Raw genomic sequence first — 12,024 nt, 5'->3', positions numbered from 1 at the left:
AAAGTAAATGCTACCAATACTGAGCCCAGGAAAGGCACTTTATTTTCCACAGGCCTCACCCTCAGGAACAACTAGGCTATTTTGGCTCCAATTTTTAAAGAACAGCCTAAAGGAAGAAACCGGACGTTGAAAATACAGATTTAAAGAATTACGTGTGGTGAAGCTATAAGCAGCTAAAACCAGTGTATTGCAACAGAAAGCATCAGGTATAGGTTGCACTATGAAGTTACTCCTCTTAAATTCATCTACTTCTGTGCTTCTCCTCATAACAGAATCTACTGCTACAGACTGTATAATGTTTGGTCAACAAATAAAAGATTGGTAACAAGTTTATAATACCAAAATGGTAGTTCTATTACATTTTCTATTTCTTTCTTCTTGTAGCAAAGAAGAAAGTTCTTTCAAAGAAGAAAGTTCTTCTTTGCTGTACAACTATATATATAAAGTCTATAAGACTTTATAAAAATGTCTTAATGACTTTCCAACCATAAAAATACACACAAAACAAAACCAACAAAGAAACAAATAACCCACACCTTTATCAACTGTTGCGTTACTTTTAGTAGAGTTTGAAGATAGAACAAAGCAATACACTTATGTGGTCCATTTAATATAGCTGATAATTCAGAAATTAATATATTACACAAAATCAAGTTTAAAACATACTTGGGGTATTTTCTTGCTGAATGGCCTAAGGTAGCCCCGTTAAATTTAAGACTACTGCCTTTGAAAGTTAAAGAGTTCATCAGAATTCAATCATCGCAGGACAAAACCACTCAAAGAAAACACTCCATTACTGAAACTTACTTTTTCCTTACTTTCCTCGTAGTTCTGTAAGATCAAAAAAGGCTTTAATGTGAGTATTAACCCAGCAATTACATCTATTAACATCAAATGTCACGAAAGATCTGAAATCAAAAGTATGTCAGCTTTCAACTGTATAAATGAAGATGAATCATTGATAGTGCCTGAACAAAGTAGACCTATCCCATTCCTGTCAGTCTCATTGCCAGGGGAATCCTGGTTTCACAACCAGTCCTTATCTTCTGCTTTCAGCACTGCTTGACAAACTTTTGCAGTCCTAGGACTTTTAGCCTGGGACTGACAGCGCCTGTTATTGCTCCTGGTGTGCAGTGACCATAACCAGGAACATAAAGGATGGACGGAGCAAAAGTGCAGACTGGATGTTTTGCCCCCTGATGCTTTTAAGAATTTTAAAGAAAACTACCAAGTTGTTTTTATACTGTATATCTCATCACAGGTTAATATCATTTCATTTGATTTCATACCCTGCAGCCGCACATTCCACTGTAGTGTTTGCTATAGTTACTGAAAGAGCAAGTTGGAACAGCTCATCGGTTAAAACTCATTTTTCTGCCTCTTCCTCAGTGACTTGCTAATTAAGGGTTTGAGAGAGCATACAGTAATATTACAAACTCTGAACGTGGTTGGGAATTTGCTTATGGCAAATGAATATAATGGCTTATAGTTCCCAGGAAAATATATGTAATGGTAATTTAGTCAGCCAAGAGAAGGAGGAGATGGTTCAAGTTTCTCTGTCCTTTTCCAAGGAGAGACATCTGCCCAGCAGGGTGGGATTAGACGTAGATGATTTTTGCAAATTAGGAGCAGCGTTCACAAGAAGGAGTATCACCTGCCCAAAAGGGCACAACTCCCTTACAACCGCAAACCCGCGCAGCAAACTGCACCCTCTCCGTAGCACCACCACCACCATTTTTCTGAAATCCCAACCCGGTGCCAACCCGGCAGGAATTGACCCAACCTGCCCGGAGAGCACGGGCTGTACCTGCCCCGGAGCATCGCACTCAGAAATGCGCGCAGCAATGCGCCGCGGTGAGGAGCAACAGCGCAGGGGCTCCGCGCTCCCCTCGTCCCGCTCCGCGGGCGCGCAGCCCGGCGCTGAGACCTACCCAGAGCCAGAAGCAGCGGCGGCAGTGCCGCGGAGCCCATGGTGCGGTGCTGAGCGGTGCTGCGCGCCTTAGCCGGGCCGGTGCCGCTTCCGAGCTGGCCGCTTCCCAGCGCAGCACTGAGCACCACCTGCTCCTCGCCGCCCCGAAATACCCCTCCTCTTCCTTCTCTTCCTCCTCCTCCTCCTCCTCGTCCCGCCCGCCCCCTGCGCCCCGCGGAGACCCTGCGCTGCGGTCCGCCCCCGGTGCCGCTCCCGAGGGGGCGGTTGTACCCGGTGTGTGCCCGCTCCTCCTGGCTGCGCCGGGTTGGAGGCAGCCCCGGGTACCCTGAGCCAATCCTCCGCAGGCGGGGGACGGGTCCTCTTTCCCACTTTGGGAGCCAGCTGAAAGTGCTGCAAGCCGTGGTGAAGTTGTTGGCTGCTGAGGCAGTTGTCTTCACCGAGTTTTGCACTTTGTACTCAATTGCTTTAAGCCGGCATCTTCTCCTTTAAATGAAATTCCTGCAGAATATGCCCTCAGCTGTGAGGAGTGCAACAGGCAGCCTTGCCACCCGAGTGACCCAACGATGCCTATGCAAAATGCTGCCTTAGCTGCCCTGCCAATGTCCAGGGACACAATGGGAGTGAAAGTCTGTAAAAATACGAAGGCGAGGATTCTGCTCACAAAGAAATCAGAAATCAGCACAAAGTGCAGGTTTACCTCCATTCTGTGCAGCTTTCAGGCTGTTTGAGTACTGTATATTCAAAGTATTTGAGAAGTCTTCCTTTTCTCAGTCCCTCTGTTCTCGTATATATCAGAAATTGTGGTACAGCCTATATTATACTGCCTGTTTTTATACATTCTGTTTTTGCAACAATGATTTTTGATGAATGAATTTGAACTTTCTGTCAATAACACAGTGGAGTGAAAAAGGCAATTTGTCTGGAAACTTGAAATAGAAATGTTTCCTTCCCCCTGTTCATCGTCTAGGTCACAGTCATTTTGGTGTGACATAGACCATAGCTTTTATTTCAGGAGTGTTATAAAAATACATGTATTCTCTCACTGTCTTATGTCTTTTTAATGCTGTGAATCTCAATTGTAAGTTGACAGGTTAACTTCAGAGCCTGTTGACTTACGGAGCCTGTTAACATGGGGGATTGTTCAACAGGTATTTATTTGGACATCGCTTTTTTTTAGGAACTATGTATAGTTTAAGAAAACTTCATCAGGAATTTAATGTCCTTGATGGAAGTACAGCAGGGACCTGCCACGGAATAACTCATATTGGTCTCTTGCACATATTTACTCTTTAAGGACGCAAAGTCTTGTTACTCAGCCTAACCTATGAACTAGTACATGGACTCACTTCCCAAGACTTCGTCAGTTCTGACCTAGGAAACATTCCCTCTGTGGACTCAGTCAATCGTTTACTGACAATGACTCACATGTCTCAGTGCAGTCCCTCGATTTCCTCTTTATGGTGTCTCAACAGCCCTGCAAATATACACTTCAAGGAGCAGCTACCTAAAACAGAATCATCTGCTCCAGTACCAGGTGTGATAGCAGTTCTGGGCTCTTTTCTCCTTGCCTGTGCTGAGTGTGTAAGTATGTGTGCAGCTCTGGGATTAAGAGGGAAATCTATACTACCACAAAGAAAAGTAATAATAATAATAATAAACAAAAAACAGAGCATAGGAAGAATGACTTCTTAAATCAAATACACCTAGAATCATGCTGTGCCCCACCTTAAAATAGCCTCTGAAGACCAAGGCACCTCATTTTCCTAAGGAACAATGTCTTTGATTCAGTTACATCATCCTAATTATAAATACACCCTCAGGATACGAAACTTTCTTCCTCATACAGACACAATGTTGAAAAATAGTTTCACACACACAAAGGCTGTCTCCCAGAGTGTTGCTTCCCTAACTAATTTTTGTCTTTATCTGTGAAGAGTAGGTCAAAAGAGAATATATGCTGCATAAATTATTTAGTTCTGTAACAATATACCTTTAGATGAGTACTTGTTTTAAATAGATTACAAAGCATTTTTTTTTTTTAATAATCCTATCATATAATCCTGAACTACATATTGTGTATTACAGAAAACCTATTTTCTGTGCTGTGCAGTATTTCACAATTTAGATTTTTTTTTTCAGCTACACTATACATACTCTTTATGTAATTAGAGAAAGAAAGAAGGAAGGAAAGAATAAGAAAATCATTCCTTAATCTATTTCATCAACAAAAACAAACAAAAATTCAGAGACAAGATAGCTTAGTACTCATTATTTTTGGAATTTAAAAGGGGGCCTGATAAGCGTTCTGTGCTCTACATGTCTTCACTGTTTACTGATGTTCTTTTTAGCACCCTGTTGTGTTTGCTCATCAGTAATCACAAGAACACTTGTCAAAAATACTGTGTCTGCCTGAGCTGGTTTGCAAAGTTTCAGGCTTGGTTCTATGCAAATACAGATGAGTTGCGCTTTAGAAGTATCTGTTTGGTTGGCAATTGCCAAATGACCTTTCTTTTTTCATGGTAGGTGTTGTTGGAAGCAAGTAGCTTGATCAGTTCCACCACAAAAAGTTCACTATAATTTTTGCATTTTCAAGAGAAAGAAGCTGCACGAATAGTTGATTTAAAAATATGGTGAATGCATATTATTGTGAGATTTTTGTGAGGTTTTATTGTGAGATTTTTGCAGTCAGTATATATTTTCAACATGATGACATAATCAAAACTTAATGGCAACCTTCTCATAAAAACATTTGGGTATTTCCATATCTTGTCATCTGTGAGGGGTGGCTGCACACTCAGAGTTTCTGTGCTGTGCACAACCTAGGAGTTTTTTGTTCACTTATTTCTGGGAGGGGCTCTCATGAAGATGATGCAATTTGCAGGCTGTGAGGCCAAGGTGTATGGCTCCAGGTCACTGCTTTGATGTGTATTAAGATGTTAGAGGGAAGGGCCACCAAGTAACAGTTGTTACTTTTGGCAGGTACATGATGTCTGTAACAAAAAATGTTATATTAAAAGAAGGCACTGAAGGAAAAAAAATGAGCTACCAAAACCAAACAAAAACAAAAAACAAGCAAGCAAAAACAAAAACCCAACACCACCACCAACAACAGCAACAACAACCCAACCCAATCAAAAACCAAAAAGAAAATGCTAAAAATAGTGGTGAGGAAATAATAGCAGTAGTTTAGACATTAGTAATAATTCAATTTTGGTATTGAGCTTAAAAAGGTCAAAACCAAGCAAACAAACAAAAAAACAACCTCAAACAACATCTCAGGAATTATTTAGCTAATTAGTAGAGTATAAGCCAGCACTTTGCTATGCTCCTGATTAAAACACACATTTTTAACACTGTGCAATTTTGTTTCATTCACCTCAAAGTGTTATGTTAGAACTAGAAAAACTTGAGAGAGAGGATGGAAGGTGAGGAAAGTCCTCAATCCAAAGGCTAAGTAAGTTAGGACTTTTACCTCTGGAATAGGAGTGTCTTAAAAGGAAATATTAAATGTATAGTATTAGAAGGGACATGGATGACAATGATGGGGTTAGTAATACTCTGTCTTCTAGAATAGGTGAGTTTGGGCTGTGTGACAAAGCTACCATGAAGAGAGGTGAACACAGAAAAAAAGGGTATGTTTCTTCTCCTAGAGTGTACTCAGGTGCAGACCTCAATGCCACAGAGTGGTAGAAGTTTAAAGCTAATACGGGTTCCCCATTGTGGCCAAAGAAACAGATTACTAAACACACTGAAACCTTCCCAGCCTGTGAAGAACTTGAGTTGCAAAAAAACTCGAGGATGGAATAGTGCTGGTGAGAAGCTGGTCTTGTCTAGGTATTAGGCTTTTCCATAGGTTTCCATCAGAGACAGGACTTTATATTACACAGATTTTGGTCTGAGCCAGTATTAGTTCTTGTACATGATTTTGCCATTGGGGTAATTTATAGTTTTCTATTCAGTTAATTTAATTCCAAAGATCAGGAAGATACACTTCTTAGTATTTATAAGAATTGGCAATTTTTAGTATTCAGCTTATTCTATGACTTCATTCCAAGCCATTATTGAGAATGTAATAATTGATTTGACTTTAATAGATGTATTTCTGTATTGTCAATACTGTATTATTGATGAAATAAGTGCTTTCAAGAGGGCATATGCTCCATCCTTCTTGGGAATCTGCACAGAGGGCATAATTTAGTGAAAGATGAAAATATCCTACACTCTCAGTCACCTTTGAAAGCCTCTCCATACAAAGGGTGGACAGGAAGAATCACTCTGTGTAGGTTTCAGAAGTGCCTACACTGTTGACTTAATTAAAAAAGAAGTCATTTATTTCAGGAGGACTGGTGTGTCAGATGCATAAAGTACTATGTAATGTGTAATAAAATATGTAAAGTATTGTAGTGAGGCCCCCTGCCCAGGTACACACATATGCACACCCCTTACAAAGCAAACAGCCCCACATTTAGAGCCCATTCCCATCTTTAGAGCCCTCCATTAGAAAGTCACAATCTGCCATCTACATGATTGACATCATTTATCCTGATGTATAGGTTAATCCTCACACCAAAATAAATAAATAAATAAATAAATAAGATCAGTTTAAAGCATATGGAGCCGCTTCCTTCACCTCCCCATGCATCTCAGGTCCTCCAAGAATCATTAAAATCCATGTGGGGAAGGGGATTTTTTTACATGGTGATTTGAGATTAACAGATCTTGTTACACAGCCCAGTGAAGAGTAAACACTTTGAACTGAGTAATCTGTTTTCCGCTAAACCTGCCAGCAATGAAGAGAAAGGGATAACTGAGATGACAACAACTCACAATAGACCTTGGCAAAACGTTTGAAAGTTGAGTTGGGTCAGTATGCACTTGATTTATTTTACCAGTTGATATGAACCTCAGAGCAACTAAAAAGGATTGAAAAGTGAAATTGGGATTTTAAAGGGAAAACACAGGACCCATAGCTTTATACTCTTTTTCACTACTGGCAAAGAGAAGTATACCAGTGCTTTGATGTGAACAGCAGATGTGCAGGAACAATATTCACATATTTTAAAGTCAGGCTGTCCTCTGAAAAAATAAATATGAAATTGATATTCATGAGAGGGTTCAGTAGAAAGCCCTCAAAAGGCAGAGTGTGGCCATAGTGTCCTCTCCAGTCCTGCTTCTGTCCATACATATCAGCACATGCTAACCTATTACAACTTGTTTTGACAGAACTGTGTCCTACCACCTTGGAGTACATAGATTATTTTACTGGTTCTTTTTATAGGTGAGCAAAATTTATGCCTGTTGTGGAGGAAATTATGTTCATGGGAAATAAAGTAGCCAGGGAGGAAATGTTGCCATTCATTTTTGATCCAACAGTGAGGCCCAATATGACAGCCTGCTAAATTTGTATAATTCTGTGCTCTGTAGAACAGTTGGTGTTCTCCCTCAGTGGCTTCAACCCACTTCCCAGGGCATTAACCTTGATGCAGCTGCAATAACCCCTTGAGCTGATAACAACAGTGGATATCTTCTTCCAAATATTTCTCAGACAGGAGTTATGGATTATAGGCACATGATGAGAAGATGAGAAGCTCTATCTGCTCAAAATATGACTTTATTTACATATATGACAATTTTATTTTGAAAATTTGAAAACCTAGTTGTTGTCTGGTGTATGGAACTGAAACCTATTAATTCTGCCTTTTTATTTGTCTGCCACAAAGAGTCGCTCAATCATTCTGTAGGCATTTTTTAAACAAACTTTCAAAAATCCTGAAGAATCTCATATGTATTGTAAACAGATGAGGTGAAATTAATTAAAATATTAATACATGTTTACTTGTATTGTATTGTATTTATTTTTGTCTATTTATTTTAGTCTATTTTTCTTATGTTATTTGCAGCTTATCAAAAAATAATCCTGAGTCTTCAAGAAAATGCTTTTCAGTATGTTTGTAACTGCTGAATTGGATCTATTCTCAACAGATCTTTTGCTAAACTACTTTCCATTTGCTACTGAACTTTGAGTTTGATGAAATATAAGACAAGACTGTGAGGAGAAAATTATGGTAACAAGTTCAAGTGTCATCTAGTTGATCAGATGTACAAAACTATTCCTTCTCAGATTGCAAAAATCTTATTGTCCTACAAGAAAAAGTTTCAGCTGGCAAACAGGCCAGCTTTCAAAAATGATTAAATCAGAAGGTGCTTTGTATGAAAGAACAAAATGTGTTGCAGCACTATCTTATAAGACATGTATTGCTCTCTAGCTATATTTGCCTATGCTTTTGTGCTGATAGCTATAGACATCTTTTCAAATATTGGGAGTTTATGTTGCAAAGGAGGCCAGAGTCTTTGAATTAATCTTCTGATCTGAGATCCTCAAATGGCACATCTCTCAGATAAATGGAAAAAAAAATCTAAACTCAGTAGTTTCTGACATTCACAAGAGTCCCTAAACTCACAACACTGGTATCACCAGAGCACTTTTTCTGGATCACAGTGTTGTGGGAAGTTTCAGCTGAACCCTAGCAGTCAGACCTACTGACATCTGTAGTGGCATACATAAAATGTCTGCGACCAGAGAAACATGCTCTTATCAGTGATGTTTTATGAGCAGGCAAACAACAGTGAGCATCCATGGCTATTAATGTGGGCCATAAGATGAGGACACTAAGCAAGGTTCATGTATACAGTTCCCCAAAAGGAAGGAAAATGAATTATATTTCTTAGACTACATTGACTGCCACAATTGCAAAACTTCAAATGCCTTTTTAGGGTAAATTGAGGAGATCTTCTGATAAGATGCAAAGGCTCTGTAACATAAGACTACATGAAGGAAACTTCACTGGAGAGAGTAATCCTATTTAATTACTGCAGGAGGAATAACAATGGCACAGGCAAGGTGCAGAAGCTTTAAGAACCATACATAATAATGAACCAGATAAATAAAATTTCGCAGCAAATACCCAGTAACTCCCAGTTCCAAATCAAGCTGAACCATAACTGAGAAGCCAGATTTCACAATAGCCACTTCTGAAAGTGAACAGTGCAGAAAGAAGTTTGCCAAGCTAACTGACCTGCAAGATCTAAATGTACAATACACTTCAAGTACTTCTGCTCCTTCTTACATTTCTTTAAAAATACCTAGGCAGTGTAACATTCAGTGAGCCCTTGAGGAATGTCTATCTTTTCTGAGAAGATGTGAAGAGGAAGAAAAGAGGACAGAGGAGGGCTTTGCACAAGGGGCAAAGCACTAAAGGACCAACATATCTCCCCAAGGAGATATGGCTTGGGGATCATTCTTTTATTTATCCTTTCTCCTTTTTTTTTTTTTTTTTTTTTTTTGACTGAATGAGGTTCTATCAGCCCTGAGGTTTTGTAATTAAAAACAAGACTGCATCAAGGACAGCTCACTTTATCAATGAATTCTTTAAAAAGAATCTAGCTGTGCTTTCTGAGCAGCGAGCAGCCAGTTGTTACTAAAATTTCAGCAGCACTTTAATCTTTGTTGCAAATGAATTTTATTCTTTTAAGGCCCAAATCACACATGCTCCATGAACTGCTATTGCTTTCAGAATCTGAAGTATCAGGACTGCTTCTGCTAAATACTATTAGTTACAGTCTTCTTTTTCTGTGCAGCTGCTCTATAATATTGTACTCCTTGCCATGTGAAATTGTGAAATGGACTATAGCTTTTTTTTTTTTTTTTTTTAATTTAATTTAATTGGAAATCACTTTAAACAAAAAAGAAATGGCTGATTTTCACCAAAGTACTCCCATTGAAAATGCCTGGTAAACTCCAATTATCAGGTACATACATAGTAAGACTGTTGGTAAGCAATCCCCTATGACTGGACAGGATGTTGCTGTTACAGGATTCTGACTCACCATCGGAGTAGTCTCTGATAACAGTTAAGTCATTATGTATTTTGTAATATATATTTTTAAATTTAACTGTGATACGAGTGCAATCTTTAGCTTTTAGGAAGTTTTGATACAAATAGTTATTATATTATAGGGAAAGGGGTGTGAACATTATTTCTATGTGGGACAACAGAATATTTGGGACACAGGAGTAAGTTCTATAGAAAAATTACTGGATGGCAAGGATGGTTGGATGAGTGCAAGGTGCTGCACCTGGGTTGGGACAATCCCAGACCTGAGGGCAGACTAGAAGAACTCATTGATAGAAACCCTGCAGAAAAAGACCTAGGGGGTTCTAGTGGAAAAACAGCTCAACATGAGCCTCCCAGGCTCCCTCCCAGAAGCTGGCAAGGCTCATTGAGAGGGCTTTAAACTAGGTATGAAGAAGGATGGGTCTGAAATAAGGCTTGTTGGAGGTGTGCCAGGGGGAATAATGGCTAGGCTAGAGGAGAAGGCAATGGCCCAGCTGAAGTGCATCTACAGTAATGCACGCAGCATGGGTAACAAACAAGAGGAGCTGGAAGCCATAGTACAGCAGGCAGGCTATGACTTGGTTGCCATCACTCAAACGTGGTGGGACCACTCTCATGATTGGACTGCTGCAATGTCTGGCTATAGGCTCTTCAGAAGGGACAGGCAGCACAGAATGGGTGGTGGTGTGGCTCTCTATATCAGAGAGGCTTTTGATATCATGGAACTTGAGGCTGGGAATGATAAGGTTGAGTCCCTGTGGGTTAGGATTAGTGGGAAGGCCAACAAGGGAAGCATTCTGGTGGGGGTCTGTTATAGACCACCGAACCAGGATGAGGAGACGGATGAGGAATTCTACAGGCAGCTGACAGAAGTTGCGAAATCATCAATGCTTGTTCTCATGAGGGACTTCAACTTCCCAGACATATCCTGGAAGCAAAACACAGCCCAGAGAAAACAGTCTAGGAGGTTCCTGGTTAGGAACCATGCAGCTGGTTAGTGAGCCTACCAGGGGAGGTGCCCTGATAGACCTGCTGTTCACAGAGTGGCTGGGAGCTGTCTTGGGCAGAGTGACCACAAAATGGTAGAGTTCTCTATTCTTGGTAAAGTCAGGAGGGGGGTCAGTAAAACCAGTCTTGGACTTCCGGAGGGCTGACTTTGAGCTGTTCAGGACACTGGTTGGTAGAGTCCCTTGATAGGTGGTTCTGAAGGGCAGAGGAGTCCAGGAAGGCTGGGCACTCTTCGGGAAGGAAATCTTAATGACTCAGGAGCGGTCTGTCCCCATGTGCCCAAAGACAAGCCGGCATGGAACAAGAGCGGCCTGGCTGAACAGAGAGTTGTGGCTTGAGTTTAGGAGAAAAAAGAGGGTTTATGATCTTTGGAAAAGAGGGCGAGCCACTCAGGAGGACTATAAAAATGTTGTGAGGCTGTGCAGGGACAAAATTAGAAAGGCCAAAGTTCATCTGGAGCTTAAAGTGGCTACTGCCATTAAAGATAACAAAAAATGTTTTTATAAATACATTAACACAAAAAGGAGGACTAAGGAGAATCTCCATCCTTTACTGGATGTGAGGGGAAACTTAGTTACCAGAGATGAGGAAAAGGCGGAGGTGCTTAACGCCTTCTTTGCCTCAGTCTTTAGCAGCAAGAGCAGTTGTTCTCTGGATACCCAGCTCCCTGAGGTGGTGGAAGGGAATGGGGAGCAGAATGTGGCCCGCATAATCCACCAGGAAATGGTTGGTGACCTGCTACAACACTTGGATGTATGCAAGTCGATGGGGCTGGATGGGATCCACCCAAGGGTACTGAGAGAACTGGCAGAGGAGCTGGCCAAGCCGCTTTCCATCATTTATCAACAGTCCTGGCTATCAGGGGAGGTCCCAGTTGACTGGCGGCTAGCAAATGTGACGCCCATCTACAAGAAGGGCCGGAGGGCAGACCTGGGAAACTACAGGCCTGTCAGTTTGACCTCAGTGCCAGGGAAGCTCATGGAGCAGATCCTCTTGAGAGTCATCACGCAGCACTTGCAGGGCAAGCAGGCGATCAGGCCCAGTCAGCATGGGTTTATGAAAGGCAGGTCCTGCTTGACGAACCTGATCTCCTTCTATGACAAAGTGACGCGCTGGGTGGATGAGGCTGTGGATGTGGTCTACCTTGACTTCAGCAAGGCTTTTGACACTGTTTCCCACAGCATTCTCCTC

At 41.0% G+C, this 12,024-nt stretch overlaps 1 protein-coding gene across 1 annotated transcript in view; it reads right to left on the bottom strand.

The window, feature by feature from the left end:
- The window catches only part of ITGA2 (integrin subunit alpha 2), an 82,253-nt gene that overhangs the window by 67,494 nt on the left and 2,735 nt on the right, over window positions 1-12,024 (bottom strand). Inside the window, exon 2 of the mRNA XM_032205586.1 lies at window positions 1,932-2,413. Coding sequence (XP_032061477.1) covers window positions 1,932-2,413 — 482 coding nt within the window. The remainder of the gene's footprint in view (window positions 1-1,931; window positions 2,414-12,024) is intronic.

Source organism: Aythya fuligula, chromosome Z (assembly GCF_009819795.1).
Source record: "Aythya fuligula isolate bAytFul2 chromosome Z, bAytFul2.pri, whole genome shotgun sequence".
Classification (NCBI taxonomy): Eukaryota; Metazoa; Chordata; class Aves; order Anseriformes; family Anatidae; genus Aythya; species Aythya fuligula.
Note: the sequence above shows the minus strand (reverse complement) of the source record. Positions and strands in the feature narration are given on the sequence as shown.